This window comes from Candida theae, assembly GCF_024610275.1.
Source record: "Candida theae strain CBS 12239 chromosome Unknown scaffold70, whole genome shotgun sequence".
NCBI lineage: Eukaryota > Fungi > Ascomycota > Pichiomycetes > Serinales > Debaryomycetaceae > Lodderomyces > Lodderomyces theae.
The window spans coordinates 1-21,897 of record NW_026261440.1 but is presented as its reverse complement, the minus strand read 5'-3'; the positions used below and the strand labels follow the sequence as shown (position 1 = coordinate 21,897).

The following is a 21,897-nucleotide window of genomic DNA, read 5'->3' as shown; positions in this document are numbered from 1 at the left end:
ATTAGCAACAGACAAGCATGCATTTATGGATACGATTAGTCCTGTGTGCCTGTTTCGTGTCCCTCCTGTGTCTAGCTTGTGCGAACTCGATTTTTTGCAGCACACATTGCAATACATCGTAAAGAGTATGTAGTTTGGAATGACGAGTGCAGGAACGGCTAGTCTGTGAGAGGTGACTTGCACCACATCAGTGATGTTGCTCAATTGTGAATTTGAAGTGGTTAATGTGTTGGTGTTGGATATGTTGCAGTTGCTTTTTACTCGAATAGTCAGGTTTAATATTAGGGGGCATTGGAGCGGTTTCAAATCGTGTTCACGTGACTGCAGATATGGAGTTCTTTTTTCAAATCAAAGTTTTAAATAGTCGTAAGAAGGGTAACCTCACCGAGCTCTGTTCCCAATATGAGCAGCGAATCCCAACTTATAGCCGAAATCAACAATTCATACCAGAAAAACAAGCAAGAGCGGTTTAATATCTTGTCAAGGTTACTCTCGGTGAATCCTGCAGAAAATAGTTTCATTGCCTCAATTTACAACGGTACTTCAACACTCCCGTCACACCAAATTACAACTTTGTACGATGATGAATGGCCAGCGTTTCCAGCAGTTGTATCAAGCTTTGTGAAACTTTGTACCGAGATGGATCCGTGGTCTGTTTTACAATCGTTTGACTTATACACCACATACTTGAACAATCTAGCCATCGCATTCAACAACAACAATTTCGGCTGGCTTTTATCTGGTGTTATCAAATCGACAATTGGATTAGTAACACCATGGGCGCTACAGTTGGATACGCAGATGTTTTTCAAAGAAAATGGAGGGAAATTTCGATTAAATTATATTGCTAGTGTGATTTTGAAAATCTTCAACAATATTCGTATCAATTCCGCGTACAAAGAATCGATCATACTATACTTGGGCAATAAGCTTTGTTTCATCTATTGGAAATTGGATAATCCTTTACTTTGTCGAAACATTTTCAGCAATATGAATAACACCAGTTTGAAATTGGTTGATTTCCCCATGACGGAGCAGTTGAAATATCGTTATTATCTTGCTCGTTATTATTTCATAAAATATGAATTGATGGAAAGTTTTGAGCTTTTGAAATGGTGCTTGACGAGGACCGATAGTGGCAAAAACCAGCAAATGATTCTCGAACTATTGATTCCAATCAGTTTGGTGATTGGGAAGACCCCGAATTTTACAGCGTTGAAACGAGCGCAAAAGAACAACAAGTACGTGGTGGGTTTCCTTAACATGTATGAAGAAATGTCCAGAGCTATTCGTCCGGGTGACTATGCGTCTTTCAAAGCCATCGTAGAAATGAACCACCACTATCTTAAAAGCAAGAATTTACTACTATTGATGAATAAGATCGAAATTTTAATTTACCGAAATTTGGTAAAAAATTGTTGGAAGATCTTGGGAAGGCAAACTACGATGCCTTGCAACCTTGTACCTGGTGGAGACATCTACTTTAAAGAGAATTTGTTTGTGACTTTGATCGATTCAAATTTAATCAAGGGTAAATTGACAAACAAATCGGTGGTTCTAAGCAAAAATGATCCATTTCCAAGAGTATTTGACATTTACATGAAGCGGTTTAAATCTAAGCATAATCAATGGATGTAACCTATACTATTCCAAACGAATTTTTCAAATTTTCCTCATCCCGTTGTTTTCGTAAAGATTCGATTTCTTCAATCCCTCCTGAATTTTTGAGTCGCTTATCCTCAACAAAATCACCCAATTCTTCTTGAAACTTATTCAATTGTGACAATTGTCTCTCACGCTCTCGCAACTTCTCTGCCCGTTCAATAGCCTCCAATCTGCTTTCATGATTCGGGTTCAATTGAGCAATATCAACCAACACTTGTCCTTGAATATCGTGCAAACTTTCACCAGGTTCGGGAATACGTAAATTGGCCACAAACTTGTTACGCTTGGCTGATGCTCCTTTACTTTGTTCAATGGAACACTGCTCAATCAATTCGTAAGTTTCTTGAATCTTTTGCAAGTCTACTTGTAAGTCGCTTGTCAAGTCGTCTTGCAATTTGAAAAATTGCTGCTCCTCACAAACTTTATCCAATTCCGATTCCCAAATTTTTTTCCAAATCGACTTCTCTTTGGTTATAAAGCTATTCATCTCATCAAGTGACTTCTTTGCATCGGTAATTTCCTTTGTTATGTATTTCAACTGTTTCTCTCCAATTCGAACGCCTCTTTGGGCAACATCTTTCCTCATTTCTTCCATAATGTCTTGTAAATCGTCAACTTTGGTCAACAACGCATCTGACTCGTCAGAGAGTTTCGTATGACATGACTCCATATAGGTTCGGTTTGAGCCTTGTGAAATTTCAACATTTGACTCCTGCAATTTGCTCAACTGAGTGGAGATGCTTGCAAGCACCAGCTTGAAGGAATCGGTGGAATTTTTGTTCAATTGTTTAATAGCACGAAGTTCATTTTCAATTCTCGAGATCTCTTTTCGATCGTCTGATGATGACTCGGAGCTAGGTGGTGGCACTGGAACCATGGCTTGAACATTGACTTCACTATTCATTGAATCAATCTTTTTCATTAAAGCGTCGAGTTTTGTATTCAACTCGCTTAGTTGGTCAGAATTTTCCTCGTTTAAGCTCAACAACGACCCATCCTTCACGTCGTTCAAGGATTGCTCTTCCAACTCATAAAATATTTTGGCTCGAGGATCTTGTATATAAATGTCAGGGAAGTTGCCGGATCCAGGAGAATAAGCGAATTTTTCAACAAATGCGAGGCGGATGGAGGCTAGCGTGATTGGAGTGGAGAGACGAGCCTTTTTAGTTCTCAGTCCTATCCTCAACAACACAGTAATGTCTTGAGCCGGGTCCTCCTGCATTGAAGTACTTGCAGATATATTGGGAGATTTAGGTGCGGGAAGTGCCGGTGAAGAGTCGGCTCCAGTGCTTTGGTGAGTGAGCTTAGCATATTGGTAGGCGCTAAATCGCTTGCTGGCACGACGCTGCATGGCATCTCCATTTTGAAGTTGAAGTAGAGCATCATTTTGAGACCTTCCAGACTCCCTTGGGTGAGAGAGCTGAGAACGTCTTGGTTTTGAAATGCTTGGATGCGGCTCGTGTCCACCTTCTTCTTCGATCCCCTCTCGGTTGTTCTGCTCTCTGCTATTCACTTCTCTGCTATCCACTTCTCTGCTGTTCTGCTCTCTGCTGTTCTGCTCTCTGCTCCACTCTTGCCTGGCACGTTCCTGAGACACCACTTTGGCACGAGCCTGTTTCGCTTTCAATCTTTGTAGTAACGTAACAATAATGTTTCTTATTTCAGGCAAAAATCGATCGAGATTCTCCTGTGACGGGGCCTCATTTAACGCAGATTCCAAGATTGATCTCAATGCTTGCGGTACATTCCCAAGATCCGAAGTATCAACCCCGCTATTTGCAAATGCTTTTGTTGCAGCCCTAAAGTCGTTGCCCAATTTCACGTATGCATCTGATACAAACTTGTCATCTGCTTCCTGCCGGGCCCATTGTGTTAAACTCTCAAGCAAGTGCTTTGTTGAAACTAATAATCGGGTGACGCACGTCTCAATGGTATTTAATGATTTCCTTTTGGGACTGATGAGAGTTTCCTGTGATGAACGAAACGATGATGACATTGGAGATATTGAAGATGGAAGAGTGTGTATGCGTGTGTGTGTGTGTGTGTGGTGGTGATCTATATGTATTTAGTTTTTCTTTTGCGTGTGGTACAACATTACAATTTTATACACAATATTTTATTCTCTTACTTTTTCACCTACTCTTATAATTTTACGCCCATTCAGGTGTTGGCTCGCTTCTACCCCTCCAATTTCCTCTGCCACCTCTTCCCCTTCCACTCCCTCTACCGCCTCTGCCTCTGCCTCTACCCCTTCCTCTTCCTCTTCCTCTAGCACCAGATTCGCCGAATGTATCAAAATTCAAACTCCTTTCCTCTGCCCATCTATTCCTATTGTGACCTCTTTCCTCAGTCGAGGATGAGATGGAGTCAAAGAACGAGGACTGCTTGTTGTACTTGGGTCCGTCATCTTGCTCCTTTACGTCTCTTTGAAATTTGGCATTGGACAGCTCAAAATCAAAATCTCCTTCAAAATCCAAGTTTGACTGTTTAGGTGGTCTCGGTCTCGATCCTGGTTGAGATTGTGCAATCTCCTTTGAATCCTCACTTTCCTTTTCTGTTACATTGGGTAAAGACCCGGGTTCCGCAGCATCGCTAGTCTTTGTTGGTGCCTTCTCTTGAGTAGTTTTCGTGGGTTGTGGTTGTTCACTGGGGACCGGAGCAGAGGTTTCACTTGGAGTTGGCACTGGTGCTGGTGCTGGTGCTGCTGCAGTTTGCGCTGAACTTGGTCCTGGCTGGTTCACATTTGCAGTTGTGGTAGGCGGTGGTGGAAATTGTTGGGGGTATGGTGGTTGTTGTGGTTGTGAGGTTGGTGTGGGATATAACCCAGACGTTCCAATAGGGGGATAAGCAGGTCTCACTTGCTCAATAGGAACATCCAAAACCGATAAATCGTCAACATCATTACCTCTAAAGACGACATAGTCGTAAATGTCATTTCTTGGAGGTACTTCCAAATGCGGTTGTCCTAACCTTCCTTCGGTACCAAACATCCTCACTGACTTCAATGCAATTGTAGCATCGTCGGCATTGATATTTTCTAAAATACCGACATATCTCAAATTCTTTTTAGAAATCAAGGAAATGGTCTTTCCAACGAAATCTGACATGCCTGATCGGTGTGTGTGTGTGTGTGTGTGTGTGTGTGTGATTCTTGTTGTTGTTGCTGTTGTTGTAGTGGTGGTGGTCTTTTTTTTGCAAATTTCTCGTTGTGGAAAAATTATACAGCTTTGAAAACGATCACGTGCATAGGAGGAGGGGAGGGGGTACTAAAGTTACACAAGGTTTGTAGTAAGAAACAAGAGTTTCCGTATATAAAGAAGAGTATGACTGATAGTGAGCAGTTCAGAAGAGTAGGTATCAAGAGTATTTTCCTTGGTTAGGGGTGTTGTAAAATATTTCGAATATGGGCAAGAAAAAATAGATCCACCAAAAAAGTTTCTTTCGTTCGCAAGCGAACAAGGAACTGAAAATGGATCTTGATCAACAAATGGAACTGATTGCAGCTCAAGCAGTCAATATAGCACAACAGGGGGCTAACGAAGGTGAGACTGTTTCAGAGCAGGCCCCGAGCGCTCCGGCCGGAAGTAATGACGAAACGGGGGAAGATCGTCAAGACGAGTCGAATCCAAATGATGCATCAAATAACCATCAAGCCACAACTGAAGAACCATACGACGACGAAGAGGTAATCAATTCAATCAAGGTAAAGAAACTCACCAATACCGATGATCGATTCGATACTAAGAAGAAGTTTATAAGAAGAGCCAGGCCCATTGAGAGTGTTGAGCCTGTTAGCAACGAGCAACCACCAAACATCTCCGACGACATGAACCCACAACAGAGGAAACGTTTGGAATTAGAGGAGAAGATGACGGCTGCCATCAAAGTCAAATCAAATAGAAGAAGAAAAGCCGATGAGGACGATATCGAAAGAATGCAAGATGATAAAATCGATGACTTGAAAGGGCAAATGATCAATGCGGCAAACTTGGATGTCGAAAAGAACTCACAGGGGCAGATTGCTACTGAAAAGTTGAAATTGTTGGAGGAAGTATTGAATATTTTGTCAAGAGCTGACTTGGCTGAATCAATTTTGGATAACAATCTTTTGGAAGCAGTACGGTTGTGGTTGGAACCGTTGCCTGATGCAAGTATGCCAGCTTACCAAATTCAAAAAGAACTAATAAACTCATTGGAAACCTTGCCAATAAAGACCCACCATTTAGTAGCCTCGGGAATAGGCAAAGTTTTAGTATTTTATCAAAGATCAAAGAGGACGGAGCCGCTGTTGAAGAAAGTAGTTGATCGATTAATTGGTGATTGGACTCGACCAATTTTGAACAAATCAGACTCATACAAGGATAGATCAATACAGTTTAGTGAATACAACAGGACAAAATATTCCAACAAATTGTCCAGTGGTAACAAGCAAACTGCGCCAAAGACCTTGTACGAACAAAATGCCGAGAGAAGAAAGAGGGCTGCTATCCCCACAGCCCGTACTGCTGCTTATAAGATTGCTCCTAAGGTTAATCCTAACTTGTTGCAGAGACAAGCAGGCAGGGGTTATGATGAGAGGTTTAGAAAGTTGAACCAAAAATTGACAACCATGGGAACAAAGAGAAAAGCCACAAAGAAAGGCGGCCCATCTATCGAAGGTAGAGATTTGAGTATCTAAGTAGTTTTATCAACGTCTTCTTCTTTATCCTTGTTATTCTTACAAAAAACAAAAAAAGAAAAAAGAAAAAGAGACACTTTCTTCTCTCGTAAATGACTTTATGTATTATTTTCCAGTACTTAATCCTGCTATTGTACAGACACCAACTCCCCTACGATCTTGGCTTTTCCTTCTTTTCTTTCCACAAGGCCAACAAAGAAACACCTGACACTTTGACAACCTTAAATCTGACACCTGGAATATCACCCTTTGCCTTACCTCTTCTACCGAAACCGGCCAACAAGACTTCGTCATTTTCATCAACAAAGTTCAAACAACCATCGTTTGGAACGAAAGCAGTAACTCTCTTACCATTCTTGATTAATTGGACTCTGACACACTTTCTGATAGCGGAGTTTGGTTGTTTGGATTCAACACCAATCTTTTCCAATACAATTCCTTTGGCGTGGGATGAACCTCCGAATGGGGATGATTTGAAAGCAGTTCCCAACAATCTAGCCTTATAAGCTTGATCGGCCCATCTGTTGTTTCTTCTGTGAACTCTTAATTTTCTAGCTGAGTTAAGTCCTCTTGGTTTACCTTTTCCCATGGTTACTTTGCTTTAGTTGGTGTAAAAGTGGTAAGAAGGAGGTTTTTTGGAAAAAAAAAAATTGTATATAGAAGAGTCGTACAGTGTGATACAGCGAGCGAGTGGAAAAGAGAGAGAGAGAGAGAGAGAGGGAGACAGAAATCGTGTGTGTGTGCACAAAAAAAAAGAATATTACATAGGGCTGAAGCCCTGAGGTAACGTGCACGAGAACAAATGAGATTTTCTATTACCTAATCTATCTTCACTTCGGTTGTTGATGTCTCTCTACCTGTCACATCCCCATTCAAATCGGAGTTTTCAGACAGCAGCACATCAGCATCCTCAGGAGGGCTCGAGTTCATTTTCTGTCGTTTGCTGTTACTGTGATGCAACGAGCAGTGGCCATCTTCTCCGTCCTTCAGTAATACTCTTTGTCTTCTGGCTGGCTTTGGAACTTCATGCTCCTCTCCGCTACTTTTTTCATCAGCAACCTCGCCAGTTGACAATTCACTCTCATAGTCAATCTCCCCGTCTTGACTTTGATCGAATCGTAATGCTGAGTGGTACTTGTCAATCAGTTTTTGCAAATCGGTCAACAATTCTTCTTTTTCGATAGCCTTAGCTTTGTACTCCTCTTCGCCACGTTTGAGGATCTCGCGTAAATTGTCACCTCCTAGCAGCTCATTATCAGGTCTTCTTTTGCGATAGAATAGTAAATAAGCAGCACTAGATACAAGCTCTTCTGGATTGTTGATCTCTGTAACTCTGCTATCATTGAAGTAGTACCATTTATCATCCTTGAAATTCTTCACTGACGCAGTATAATGACCTCCGCCCAATCCTCCATAATGATTGTCAACTGCAATTAAATCATAAATGCAATCTTTTTCTTGTACGCTTGGATTAGCCAAGTACGGCTTCATGTCCAAACCTTCAATGGGGAAATCAACCACAACATCAATCTTGTCACTAAATGCACGAGCACTATGAAATCTCTTCAAATGAATTGTTAAAATATCCCCAGTTGACCAAATCTGAATTGATTTTGTAGCTCGCTTATGGTCTTTGCAATTAGGACAGTACCATAAATCATGTTCACCAAGTACCTCAGGAGTGCTAAAGCTTCTCAAACACTCGGCCAAAGTTATTTTGCTTTTCCGTTGGCGCTCAAACCTCGCCTTGCTTTCAACTAACTCTTGGTTCACAAGCTCTGGGGGTGTGACCCACGTAGTGAGTGAAGTGTTACCAAACAACTTCATATAAATATCCTTATCCCAATCACACAACAAAACTGAACTTCGATTCACCAATGTCGTAGTGGTATTGGCCTCCTCGTCAAAGTTGGACTCCAATGGTGAGTTGATATTTGAGGGCTTTGTCAGATCTGGACAAACGGTTTGTGGCGGCATAAATGAGCTCGAGCCAAACATTCCCTCACTCTCGGTATCTGACAAGTTGAGGTTCGAGTTTGGTTGGTGGCGTGGTGGTAAAGCGGGTCGCAAACTTTGCTCAAGGGTGTTACTGGCTTCCAGTTCCAGCTTACCTTCAACTTGTATACGCTCATCAATTGAAGCCACAGCTTCATTAGAGTCATTCCACTCGTCTCTTCCCAATGGCATAATTTGTGGCGTGTTTGTACGCAGCACCAAGTAGCCGTCGAGCTTCTCTTCAGGACCTGAGAGTGACTTGTCCTCCTCTGCTGGTTTTTCTTCTGCTAGTGTACCACCGGCCCTTTGAGAATGATAGTACATCCTCTTTGAAGGTGGTAATTTCTCGGACAATAGCTTGTAGGTGCTGATCGCAGGCTTGTGTAAAGGAACATGAATAGTTGTTGTTGATGCATGGCTATCGGAATTGAAACTGAAGCGAGACTTTTGGCTACTTGGAATCTCGCAATCATAAATGTACTTGATCTTGAACCCGAAATCGGCATCAACGTAGGGATTGGCCAATGATACATCACTGTCGTATTCATCTTCTGCCTTGCCATTTTCCTCGGTGGCCAAAGTTGGAAAATCCCGCTTGCTATAGTATTTTTTACCTGTGTAATTCTCATTCTCTTGCTTAACCAATTCATATTCACCAACAAGGTCAACAGTTGTCAAAAAGGAGACGGTTTCCAACAATTTCTGTCTAATAGTGCCAAAACTGTTCAACTGATCCTTCGAAAGAGTGATAAACAATGGGATGCCAAAATAGTTTTCCATTCGGTACAGTGTGTCGCTATCTTCCACCACATTGAACACGGGAATAATCACATCAGTCTCGGTATTATGAGGAATAATGTAGACAACAACATCATCGCCATCTTTGATAAGATCACTAATCGGTAAAAACTTATTCTTGATTCGATTCTTTTGGAAATCGGCATATATTCCGTGCTGAAACACTTCGTACAAAAATAAACTCTCATTTCCAACGTTGAGAAAATTGGACAAATAATTGATCAAATCATCATAATTTGAGGTGGTCTTCAATTCAACTTCAACTTTCAGGATCCCATTCACTAGTGTTTTGGAATAATCAACAACCGTAAATGTGTGATACCATTTCTTGTTGATGGGTAACGGCAAGGTTAAATCGCTGAATGGGTCAAATGTTATTGATGTCTTGCCACAATCCGGACACACCAATATCGATTCGTATAACCCTGTAAACAAGTCCGTTATCACAGAATCATTTCTTTGCTTGTGCTGGTTCCAACACGTTTCTGCGAGTCTAGCGATTGCTTCTTTATCGTCCACTTCATCATCCTTCAACTCTGGCTTCTCACAGTATGGTTTTTTCTGAATACGATTCAAATCTTCGTGCAATGCGTCGAGTAACCAGCTCAAAAACTCTTGCGAGTCTTGTTGCAAGTATCCTGAGAACATGGAGCTATATCTACCGATAGTGTGCTTGAAATCACGAGGTGACATACTCGACAGGCTCTTTGCAGGGTCAAAAGCCAGCTTCAACAAGGATCCAAAAGCGTTTGCGACGTCTCCATTATACCCAAGTGGATTGTCAACATTTAGCTCTTTTTGGTATATATTGTTAAAAAAATACTGATTGATTTCTGGAACATGAAGTAAACACTGCAATGCCGAATTCATGTAACAAGTGTTTCCGAGATTGGATAGCCCCATATGACCACCTAATTTCAAGTTGTTTTCCTCTGCACTAATACGAGATTGAACAAATGTGTCAATAGGGAATTGCATGTTGCTCTTTTCCTTGTATTCAATCACCACGTGGAAAATAATATCATCAACACCTTCAGATAACAAAGTCCTCTTGAGAACGTTTGGAGGAACCAAATTCTTTCTGGAAATTTTGTAGACAAAGTTAGTTGTTGTTATCAAGTATGGCAATTCGTTCTGCTTGGAATCGGAAACAAACCACAATCTAAAATCATCAATTGATCTTTTTGATAATTTCAAAAGCTGGTCTTTGATGAGCTCAAGCAAGTACAAAAAGGTTTTGGTTCTTGACACTGAAACAAAGTAAGGTCCTTCATTCTCAGGCTCATGATTATGATTATGGTGATGGTGATTATGTCGTGAATAACCGTGTCTAAAGTATGCCGGTTGATGTGGCTTCTTTCCTATACAGTGTATCGCAAACGCAATTGGCCACCTCTCAATCTCCACAACGCCTGTCTGTGGATTGGTGATGAACGATCTTTCAAGGGGTTGGCCCAATACACCAAACCAGTATGAAAGATGCTGAAAGACGTTTTGGGATACGGCTATTGTTGGCGCGGGTTCGTTCTCTGGTGGAAAAAGTTGGCCCGAGTTGTCAACTATTGTATGAAAATCCATAGGACCAAGAATATTTCTCAATTCATCAATGGACATTGCTTGCGTGGTGAAAAATGAATCAATGAACAATTTCGGAATAACAACGCATGTGTCACCTTCTTTCCAATCTTGTTCACTCAATAGTGTTTTGATCAATGCACGTCTGTTTTCCAAATCCTTTGCCAACTCTTCGTCATTATTTGTGTGGTTGTCTTGGGTAGCCTCCACTTTATTGCCATCTTCAATTGGCGAATTATTTATCGTTGATTTGTTAGAGATGGAGCTGGTTGAAGACGACAAAACGTCTCCTTCATTTCCCTGTAATGCGCTGTAGCTCGTAATCTCTTGGTGCTCTTCATCAGACATGATGTGTGTGTGGGGGGATGGTAAGTGTGATTCGTGAAGTTGCGGGTGCGGGTGCTGGTGCGGATGCAGATACGGGTGATGTGGGCGTAGGGCGTATGGAGTTGTCGATTCAATCTACTTATGATCGCTGCGTTTCCGCGATTTCTTCGCAAGCAATTGAGAATAGTTAGATGTTTTTGACACTCGCTAAGTGTTTTGCAAATTGTCGTTGTTTTAAGTGAGTGCAGTGCCACCAATGATGTGTAATTTTCAACCTTGGGATGCTGCAACAGATATATCTTAAAGGATAGAAAAGTTGGAATTTTGGTTGTAAAGAAATTTTAGTTGCGCGCGCGCGTCTAACAGTTGTTAACAGTTTGTTAACGCTTTGGCACTCAACAGAAAGAGAGAAAGAGAGAGAGAGAGAGAGAGAAAGAGAGAGAAAGAGAGAGGCTTCTTTTTTTGTTTTTGCCACAATTTTATGCATTGTCACGACATACACACACATACACCAGTTATAATCTATGTCACTCTTTATATGTACACCTCAAGAGTACATGCTGGCCCTTTGCTTCGATATCTCAAGTGCTCGCCTAAGTGTTTCCAAAGTAATATCACCATTACTGACCAAACTTATCTTATTTATCGAGTCTGAGTTATTAACGACTGATATTCTTGACAATATAGTTGACTCTTCAGCTTCACCTTCTAAATCGGTCAACAAAATAGGTTCGTCTTCTTCGTTGCTATCCACAAAGATGTCACCATCTTGTTCCTGTTCATGTTCTTCTCCTTCTGATTTATTCCTCTTCTCTAGTTTAATCACGCCAAAGTTACTTGAAATCGTATCTGGCTTCGCATTCAATTCTAACTTGTACTGTGAACCCTGTCTCAAATCCAAGTTCAAAACACCCGTACTTGTATCCACCAAGCCTCTTGCATTGGATTTTCTAGACCTGATCGAGATTTTAGTGGTTATCGAATCATTGACATAGCATCTGGGTAATTTCAAATCTTTTAATGCTTTCAATATCGAAGCAAAACACAAGTCAAATATAGAGTTTGTTGAGACTTCTCTCAGGTATACTTTTGTACTAGCCAACAAAACAAATTGGAATGGCTTGTTATGCATGCTTGACAAATTCACATACTGCCATTGTGATTCATTCAAATCAGGATACAAAATCTCCTCCTTGCCAGTCTCTTCGTCTTTGATCAAGATACCGATATTGTCAATATTTAAACTCTCTTGGGGTATAATTTTGCAATGTCCAAAAGTTTCAAACAAATCTTGGCTTATAATCATTTCTTCATCAGTTGGAGCACCAGATCTACCACGAAGTATTTCAACTTGGGGGTAAACACTGGCAAAATGTTGAGTGCGTTGGTTATGTCTGTTGCCTAAATCTTCAACAATTCCCAAACTAATTGTAGTGATAACAGTAGTAGATCCACTTTTCACGATAGATGAAGCAAATACGTTGTTTTCATGACGTTGTAATTGTAAACCGTTGCCAAATTCAACTGCTTTGAACTCGGTAAAGTTTCGTAAATTGGGCCTAATTCCAATCGATAGATGACGTTGTAGAGAGACGTCTGGAGCTACTCTTGCTAATACATCTGGTGTAAATGACACTTGTTTCAATTCAACCATTTGCTCTCTCTGAATATAGGAAGAGAGCGCCTTTGTCAAGGAGAGAGATGTTGTGAAATTATTTTTTTGATGAGGTTAGATCGGTAGTGCAAGGGGGGACAAGAAATGAATGTCGGGTTTTACACAAATGCGACAATGTGATCCACCTAGAGAGTTCATGTGCATACTTTATGATGCCTTGAAGGTATTACAGCACTTATAGGCCTGATGTGTATTTATAAGTAATTTTTTTTTTTTTTTCAATGCTCCTGCCCTTTGAACAAACTAAATTATTCAGGGAAAATGACATTGTACTGAAAAACCAAAAAATTTGACTTGTATTGCTGCAAAAATTCAGTAAAAAGTTGAACAACTTTACACTGTTTTGTTGAGATCAAGTGTTCTTAGTAACTATAGAGAAGCAAAAACAGAGAAAGGGGAGTAGGCAGCAGAGTTTCAACTCTTTAGAGCAAGACAATTTAAAGAGAATTACATCGCAGATGTTAGCTATCGATTGGGTTCTCTCACCTGGTTACACTGTGTATCAAACTCCTGACCCGCTCACTATGATTTTCTTTTTTTTTTTTTTTCTTTCCTTTCTTCACGTGCAGTTACAATTTCCGCACAATTTTGTTTTGTTTTTCGTTTTCTAGTTTGGGGAGAGTGACTCATTGGTGCCACAAAAACTCGAGTTTTTAAGAATTTTTTTTTTCTTATTTTTTTTTTCTTTCTTCTCTGCCACGCTTCCGGTTTAGGGATGGGGCCATCTGGCCGGCCCATCTATTTTTCGCACTGAGATGGTGACATTACGGGTTCTGCCGAGGAACAATTGAGATTAAAAATTTGGCTTTTCTTGCATAAGATTTGCGGTGTTTTTTCCAGGAAAAGATAATGAGAGCATCTGCTTTTACCATTCATGATAGCATACGGAGAGACAGTTCTATTTGCTTCGAAGAGATGGTAAAATGTTACCCTTTTAGGGTAAAGGATGAGAGTTTCTCAGCAGCAAATCTATAGTATCTACAACTGGACCAAAAAAAAAACAAAAAAAAAAATAGAAACCCCACGACATCTCAAAAGTTTGTTATTCTATATAAATATGATTTAAGTTTGGCAGTTGTATGTACAATAGGATACAAGGATCTTTTGTTATGCAAGAGAACCGCTTAAAAGAGGAGGAGAAAGTTTTACATAATTTTGTTTTTTTTTTGTTTTTTTTTTGGGGGGGGGGTTCTTCAGTTTATATAGAGTACACGTGACTGATTTTAAATTAACGATATCTGATTGGCTTGAGATTAAGGACAAAATAAAGACTAACCAAAAACAAAAAGAAAATAGATATAGATGACACAAAAGTTATTAAAAAAGAATAATAAACAATGCAAAAAAATATTGATTTATTGATTTATTGATTTATTTTATTTTTATTTTTATTTTTATTTCTTCATTGGCAATGAAAGAAGAATGTTAGCAAATTGGTTGGTAGGCAATTAGGACAACTGGTCTGGAATTGTCTCATCTGCTTATTACTAACTGGTGGGATCGTTCGATTTGATATACACTGTTCATTGCGACGTAAGTTCTAATGCTCTTTGGTGAAGTCTTAGAAGTATTCCTTTGCCCTTTATTTTTTTTATTTTTCCTTTCCCTTATCTATGATTTATAAACTGTTAAGGTTTTACTTTGCTATTTGCCTCTTCTCTAAACACAGAACACTCATTGCTTTTACAAAATGAACTCCGACGCTTGAGCTGGTAATTGGTATCCATTTCTAGAAGGGCTAAGTCCTCTGATGTAAGTGGGAACATTACTTCAAAGATGTGACGAAAGCACATGGGGTTTTGCGAAATTCTTTTGTGTGTTTGTTTTCCAATTTCCAATTTTTTCTCTTCTGTCGCTTTCTCGTTCTCTTTGTCTCTTTGTCTTTCTAAAGTATGGTTGTTGTTTTTTTTTTATTTTTTATTTTTTAATTATTTTTTCAAAATTTCCATTCGTCCCCCCCAGATTTAAATCTTCCAACTTTTCTTTTTCTTCTTCTTTTGCTTCTTCTTCTTTTGCTTCTTCTTCTTTTGCTTCTTCTTCTTCTACTTCTTCTACTTCTTTCTTTTTATCATCGTTTGAGGATCTGGATCATCATAACATAAGAGGTATACTACTGTCTTGTTAGAGCATTCATTAGTGGTTTAGTTTTCAATTTTTTCTTTTTCTGTTTCCTTTCTTATTTTCCATCCCGTTATAGCTCTACTACTCACTACAGTTTGCCAGAGAGAAGAAGATTATTCAATGAGCACCACTGCAACTACCTCCTCATACTTACCTCAACAAGAGTTTAGCGAGACTAACATTTACCAATATGATGAGGTTCCAGAAAACAAATCTTGGGCTTCTTCCTTGCCTATAGCAAAAGGTCTCTACAACCCAGAATACGAAAAAGATGCCTGTGGTGTTGGTTTCACTTGTCACTTGAAAGGTTCACCATCTCACAAAATTGTATCAGACGCCAAGAACTTGTTATGTAACATGACCCATAGAGGGGGTGAATTGAACCCTAAAGACGGTGATGGTGCTGGTTTGTTGAGTTCAATCCCACACAAATTCTTAAAACGCGAGTTTGCATACCACTGCAATGTCACATTACCTAAAAAGGGCCAATACGGTGTAGGTAATTTGTTCTTCAAAAAGGATGATGCCGTTTTTGACAAGTCCAAAAAGACATTTGAAAATATTGCCGATTCTTTGGATTTGAAGGTGTTGGGATGGAGAAAGGTACCACACGATTCTTCTATTTTGGGACCAGCTTCCTTGTCCAGAGAGCCATACATTTTACAACCAGCTGTCGTTATGAAGGAGATTTTGGATTTGGATGTCGACGAAGAAGAATTTGCATCAAAATACCAACAAGAATTTGAAAAAAGATTGTTCATCTTGAGGAAACAATCATCCCACACAATTGGATTACACAACTGGTTCTACATTTGTTCACTTTCGTCAAAAACTATTGTATACAAGGGTCAATTAGCTCCAAACCAAGTTTATGCATACTACCATGACTTGGTCAATTCAGAATACGAGTCTCATTTTGCCTTGGTTCACTCTAGATTCTCAACAAACACTTTCCCATCTTGGGATAGAGCTCAACCATTGAGACTAGCAGCTCATAATGGTGAGATCAACACTTTGAGAGGTAACAAAAACTGGATGAGAGCCAAAGAAGGTGTCATGAAATCCAAATTGTTTGGCGAAGAAATGGACAAGTTGTTTCCAATTATTGAAGAAGGTGGGTCAGACTCAGCTGCGTTTGATAATGTTTTGGAGTTATTGGTTGTGAATGGAGTTGTATCCTTGCCAGAAGCAGTTATGATGATGATTCCAGAGGCTTGGCAAAATGACGAGTACATTGACCCAAAAAAGAAGGCCTTTTACGAATGGGCTGCTTGTTTGATGGAACCTTGGGATGGTCCTGCTTTGTTCACTTTTGCTGACGATAGGTACTGTGGAGCCAACTTGGACCGTAATGGTTTGAGACCATGTAGGTACTATGTCACCGATGACGACAGAATGATTTGTGCTTCGGAAGTTGGTGTTATTGGCATTGAACCAGAAAAAGTTTTACAAAAGGGAAGATTACAGCCAGGCAGAATGTTGTTGGTTGATACCAAAGAAGGAAGAATTGTTGATGATAGAGAGTTGAAGAACAATGTTGCTTCTAGATTTGACTTCAAGAGTTGGGTCTTGGCCAATATGATTTCATTGAAAGATTTATCAGAAAAGTTTGAATCAAGAAATATCAATTTGAACGCAAAGCCTATAGATGCCAATTTGACAATTGAAACCGATCCTAGATTGGTGGCTTCCGGTTATTCTCACGAACAAGTTTTATTTGTCTTGGCACCAATGGCAGAGGGGAATGAAGCATTGGGATCTATGGGTAATGACAATGCTTTGGCGTGCATCTCTGAACAACCCAAGTTGTTGTATGAGTATTTCCGCCAATTATTTGCTCAAGTCACTAACCCACCAATTGACCCTATTAGAGAAAAGATTGTCATGTCTTTGGAATGTTATGTGGGACCACAAGGTAATCTTTTGGAAATGAGACCAGACCAATTGAATAGATTATTGTTGAAATCGCCAATCTTAACCAATGACGAGTTATTGGCTATTCAAAACATTGAAAAAGTTTACCCTACTTGGTCAGTTGCCAATATTGACTTTACATTTGAAAAATCTGAGGGTATCCAAGGATATATCAACACCATTGATAGAATTTGCCAGGCTGCTTCTAAAGCTATTGCCGATGACAATCAAATCATTGTTTTGAGTGATATTGCCACCAGTGCTGACAGGTTACCAATTTCCGCTTTGATTGCAGTGGGTGCTGTCCACCATCACTTGGTTAGACAAAAGCAACGTTCGAAAGTTGCATTGATTGTCGAGACACAGGAAGCAAAAGAGGTTCATCATGCATGTTGCTTGGTTGGTTATGGTGCCGATGGTATCAACCCTTACTTGGCAATGGAAACTTTGGTGAGAATGAAGAGACAAGGCCTTTTGAAGAATGAATCCTTGACAGAAGAGAAAGTTATTGACAATTATAAAAAATCTATTGATGCCGGTATTTTGAAAGTTATGTCCAAGATGGGTATCTCAACATTGGCTTCTTATAAAGGTGCTCAAATTTTTGAAGCTCTTGGTGTTGACAACTCGGTGATTGATAGATGCTTTGTTGGTACCGCTTCCAGAATCAAGGGTGTCACATTTGAATACATTGCCCAAGACGCATTCACTTTGCATGAAAGGGGATTCCCAACAAGAGATACAGTCAAGCCAATTGGTTTACCAGAAACCGGTGAATACCACTGGAGAGATGGTGGGGATGCACATATCAACGAGCCTGCTGCAATTGCCTCATTGCAAGATGCTGTTCGTAACAAGAATGAAAGAGCTTTCGATGCCTATTGTAAGAAGGAGAATGAAGCCGTGAGAAACTGTACATTACGTGGTTTGTTGGACTTTGACTTTGAATCATCTACTCCTGTTCCAATTGACCAAGTTGAACCATGGACAGAAATTGTCCGTCGTTTCTTTACCGGTGCCATGTCTTATGGGTCCATTTCTATGGAGTCTCACTCTACATTGGCTGTTGCCATGAATAGATTGGGCGGGAAATCAAACACTGGTGAGGGTGGTGAAGACGCAGCTCGTTCACAAGTTAGCGAAAATGGTGACACAATGAGATCCGCCATTAAGCAAGTTGCATCAGGAAGATTCGGTGTCACTTCTTACTACTTGGCTGATGCAGATGAGTTACAAATTAAAATGGCTCAGGGTGCTAAGCCAGGTGAGGGTGGTGAATTGCCAGGACACAAGGTGTCTGCAGAGATTGGTAAAACTAGACACTCGACTCCAGGTGTTGGTTTGATCTCTCCTCCTCCACATCACGATATCTACTCCATTGAAGATTTGAAGCAGTTGTTGTATGATTTGAAATGTTCAAACCCAAGAGCCAGAACTTCAGTCAAGTTGGTCTCCGAAGTCGGTGTCGGTATTGTTGCAGCTGGTGTTGCCAAAGCTGGTTCCGAAAACATTTTGATTTCTGGTGGTGATGGTGGTACTGGTGCAGCCAAGTTGACCTCTATCAAATATGCTGGTTTACCTTGGGAATTGGGTTTAGCTGAGTCCCATCAAACATTGGTTTTGAACGATTTGAGGGGAAGGGTCATTTTACAAACCGATGGTCAATTGAGAACCGGTAGAGATATTGCAATTGCTTGTTTGTTGGGTGCCGAGGAATGGGGGTTTGCAACGACTCCTTTGATTGCCATGGGTTGTATTTACATGAGAAAGTGTCACACCGGAGCTTGTCCGGTTGGTATTGCAACTCAGGACCCTGAATTGAGAAAAAAGTTTGAAGGTACTCCTGAGCATGTCATCAACTTTTTCTACTACATGGCAAATGACTTGAGACAATTTATGGCCAGATTAGGTTTTAGAACTGTTGCTGAAATGGTTGGAAGAGCAGAAAAGTTGAAGGTTAGAGATGATTTTAGAAACACAAAGAGTGCCAATATCGATTTGTCGCCAATCCTTACTCCTGCCCATACAATTAGACCTGGAGTTGCTACACACTGTGTTAGAAAGCAAGACCACAAGTTGCACATCAGAGTTGACAATAAATTGATTGATGAGTCAGAGTTGACTTTGGCTAAAGGATTACCAGTCACCATTGATTGTGAAGTTGTCAATACTGATCGTTCTTTGGGTACCACTTTGTCTTATAGAGTGTCAAAAACTTTTGGAGAACAAGGATTGCCTCATGATACTATCCATGTCAATGTCACTGGTTCTGCTGGCCAATCTTTTGGAGCCTTTTTGGCATCTGGTGTCACATTAGAATTAGAAGGTGATGCCAATGACTATATCGGGAAAGGGTTATCAGGAGGTAGAATCATTGTATACCCACCACTTGAATCAAAGTTCAAAGCAGAGGACCAAATCATTGCCGGTAACACTGCCTTCTTTGGTGCTACATCCGGTTCCGCATTTATTAGAGGTATTGCTGCGGAAAGATTTGCAGTTAGGAACTCGGGTGCCATTATTGTGACTGAAGGTACTGGTGACCATGGTTGTGAATACATGTCTGGTGGTAGAGTTGTTGTTCTTGGGTCAACTGGTAGAAATTTTGCTTCTGGTATGTGTGGTGGTATTGCTTACGTCTTGGACATGGCTCAAGATTTCTCAGATAAAGTCAACAAAGCCAATGTTGAACTTTCCTCTGTTGCTGAAACTGATGAAATTGCATTTTTGAGAAACTTGATTGAGGATCATCGTCATTACACTGGATCCGAAGTTGCCGACAGAATCTTGAATGATTTCAATAGATACTTGCCTAGATTTGTCAAGGTGTTGCCTTATGATTATAAAAAGGTATTGGAGAAGGAAAAGAAACTTGCAGAGGAGGCAAAGAAGAAAGAATTGAGCAAATTTATGAAGTCAATCAAGGAAGACCCTGAATCTGACGTTACTAATGGTGAAGCATACAAGATCAAGAAGGGACACGTTCACCGCCCATCAAGTAAGAACAATGAACCAAAGGTTGCTGATGTCGAGGACACGATTTTCGACACAGAGTTTGAAAAGAAGGCACCAGTCAAATTGGACAAGGTTAGAGGCTTTATGAAGTACAAGCGTAGAAACGAAAAGTACAGAGATGCCAAACTGAGAACCAAAGATTGGAATGAAATGACCCTGAGATTGACCAAGGATGAGTTGAAGTATGAAACTGCTAGATGTATGGATTGCGGTGTTCCATTCTGTACCTCTGACACTGGTTGTCCAATCTCCAATGTCATTCCAAAATGGAACGAATTGGTTTTCAACGATAGGTGGTTTGATGCGTTGCAAAGGTTGATGATGACAAACAACTTTCCCGAATTTACTGGAAGGATTTGTCCTGCTCCATGTAATGGTGCTTGTGTTTTGGGTATCAATGAAGATCCCGTTAACATCAAGTCAGTTGAATGTGCCATCATTGATTACGGGTTCGAACAGGGTTGGATCAAACCAGAACCTCCAACTCACAGAACAGGTAAGACTGTGGCCATTATTGGATCAGGACCAGCCGGTTTATCATGTGCCGACCAATTAAATAAAGCCGGTCACTCAGTCACTGTTTATGAAAGAAGCGACAGACCAGGTGGATTGTTGATGTATGGTATTCCAAACATGAAGTTGGACAAGGGAATTGTCAAGAGAAGGACTGACTTGTTAGCTGCAGAGGGTATTGAATTCGTTTGCAACACTACTGTTGGTGAAGACATAACCGTGTCTGAATTGCAATCCAACTTTGATGCTGTGGTCTTTGCTGTTGGTTCAACCATTCCTAGAGACTTGAAGATTCCAGGAAGAGAATTGGAGAACATCAACTTTGCCATGCAATTGTTACACAAGAACACCAAGGCGCTCTTGGATGACGAATTAGAAGAAGTACGCAAGACTTTGGAGGGTAAACACGTTGTTGTTATTGGTGGTGGTGATACAGGTAATGATTGTTTGGGTACGTCTACCAGACACGGAGCCAAATCCGTCACCAACTTTGAATTGTTGCCTCATCCTCCTGCGTCGAGACCAAAGGATAATCCATGGCCACAATGGCCCAGAATCTTTAGAGTTGACTATGGACACACTGAAGTTTCGACTCACTACGGTAAGGATCCAAGAGAATACTCAATCTTGTCCAAGGAATTTGTTGGCGAGGACGGTAAAGTCAAGGGTATAAAAACTGTCAGAGTCGAGTGGAAACGTTCTGATCTGGGTGCTTGGCAAATGGCTGAAGTTCCAGGTAGTGAAGAATTTTTCCCAGCTGATGTTGTGTTGTTGTCTATGGGTTTCATCGGACCTGACGCAGATAATCTTGAAGTGCAAAAGACAAAGAGAGGCACAATCACCACTGTTAACCCTAATGTTTACAAAGTTGACAATGAATCTAATTTGTTTGCTGCTGGTGATTGTAGAAGAGGTCAATCCTTAGTTGTTTGGGGTATACAAGAAGGTAGACAAGCAGCTAGAGAGGTTGACGAGTATTTGATGTCTTCAACCAGATTACCCGGTAATGGATCTATTGAGCAAAGGAATTACAAGTTGCTCGAGGTGTATTGCGAAGCTTGAGTTTTATTAGAGTTTAATGTATAAATTATTTGTAAAATTCCTGACGTCTTTCTCTCTGCTTGGCATTTGTTTAGCTTATTGAATTCCATCCATTTACCTCTATTGGCTACGCAACCACTGACAACTACCTCAATAATATATAAAGCCAATAACAACAGTATTAAGGTTGATGCTTTTAACAAGATGATACAATGCCTATCATCAAAATTGACCACTCGCACAAACATGTATTCCCGGTAAATCAAGTTCATTGGCACCAGACACATATATGGCTGATGATAATGACTCAACCGACTTGTTACACTCGACCTCGTCTACTCATTTACCATTGCCGCAATACAATTTGAATGAGGGGGGATAAATGTAGCTGTGACAGTCTTAGCAAGGCGTTTTATGTTTGTAGAGAGAATATCTCGTGCGACTATTTTGATGACAAGCTTGTAATCAGTAGATAGTTCGATAGATTTTGACTCCTATCACAATATAAACCAAATCACGTGTGTCAATTTGAAAGTGTCACGTGTGTGACCTTCAGTGGCGAAGGTTGTGTACTTTCTAG

General features: G+C 40.4%; 8 protein-coding genes across 8 annotated transcripts, besides 1 other annotated feature; 3 read left to right on the top strand and 5 right to left on the bottom strand. All coding sequences in view use genetic code 12, as the record gives it.

The window, feature by feature from the left end:
- Window positions 1-402: 402 nt before the first annotated feature.
- On the top strand, window positions 403-1,638 carry KGF57_003371 (uncharacterized protein; the record flags this gene model as incomplete). Its single annotated transcript, XM_051752783.1, has 1 exon — window positions 403-1,638. One exon carries the CDS (start codon window positions 403-405, stop codon window positions 1,636-1,638), a length of 1,236 nt encoding a protein of 411 aa, XP_051608126.1.
- Window position 1,639: 1 nt separating this feature from the next.
- Window positions 1,640-3,661, bottom strand: BUD6 (Bud6p; the record flags this gene model as incomplete). Its single annotated transcript, XM_051752782.1, has 1 exon — window positions 1,640-3,661. One exon carries the CDS (start codon window positions 3,659-3,661, stop codon window positions 1,640-1,642), a length of 2,022 nt encoding a protein of 673 aa, XP_051608125.1.
- A 154-nt stretch (window positions 3,662-3,815) lies between these two features.
- Window positions 3,816-4,772, bottom strand: KGF57_003369 (uncharacterized protein; the record flags this gene model as incomplete). The annotated part of the gene is made up of 1 exon (XM_051752781.1): window positions 3,816-4,772. The coding sequence occupies one exon, from the start codon at window positions 4,770-4,772 to the stop codon at window positions 3,816-3,818; it is 957 nt and encodes a 318-aa protein (XP_051608124.1).
- A 380-nt stretch (window positions 4,773-5,152) lies between these two features.
- Window positions 5,153-6,343, top strand: KGF57_003368 (uncharacterized protein; the record flags this gene model as incomplete). Its single annotated transcript, XM_051752780.1, has 1 exon — window positions 5,153-6,343. The coding sequence occupies one exon, from the start codon at window positions 5,153-5,155 to the stop codon at window positions 6,341-6,343; it is 1,191 nt and encodes a 396-aa protein (XP_051608123.1).
- A 151-nt stretch (window positions 6,344-6,494) lies between these two features.
- Window positions 6,495-6,932, bottom strand: RPS23A (40S ribosomal protein uS12; the record flags this gene model as incomplete). Its single annotated transcript, XM_051752778.1, has 1 exon — window positions 6,495-6,932. The coding sequence occupies one exon, from the start codon at window positions 6,930-6,932 to the stop codon at window positions 6,495-6,497; it is 438 nt and encodes a 145-aa protein (XP_051608122.1).
- Window positions 6,933-7,162: 230 nt separating this feature from the next.
- KGF57_003366 (putative ubiquitin-specific protease) lies at window positions 7,163-11,059 on the bottom strand (the record flags this gene model as incomplete). Its single annotated transcript, XM_051752777.1, has 1 exon — window positions 7,163-11,059. The coding sequence occupies one exon, from the start codon at window positions 11,057-11,059 to the stop codon at window positions 7,163-7,165; it is 3,897 nt and encodes a 1,298-aa protein (XP_051608121.1).
- A 526-nt stretch (window positions 11,060-11,585) lies between these two features.
- Window positions 11,586-12,692, bottom strand: KGF57_003365 (exosome non-catalytic core subunit; the record flags this gene model as incomplete). Its single annotated transcript, XM_051752776.1, has 1 exon — window positions 11,586-12,692. One exon carries the CDS (start codon window positions 12,690-12,692, stop codon window positions 11,586-11,588), a length of 1,107 nt encoding a protein of 368 aa, XP_051608120.1.
- Window positions 12,693-14,954: 2,262 nt separating this feature from the next.
- Window positions 14,955-21,338, top strand: GLT1 (glutamate synthase (NADH); the record flags this gene model as incomplete). The annotated part of the gene is made up of 1 exon (XM_051752775.1): window positions 14,955-21,338. The coding sequence occupies one exon, from the start codon at window positions 14,955-14,957 to the stop codon at window positions 21,336-21,338; it is 6,384 nt and encodes a 2,127-aa protein (XP_051608119.1).
- A 268-nt stretch (window positions 21,339-21,606) lies between these two features.
- Window positions 21,607-21,650: a sequence feature (Short protein (KGF57_003363, KAI5957054.1) was converted to a misc_feature.).
- Window positions 21,651-21,897: the final 247 nt, after the last annotated feature.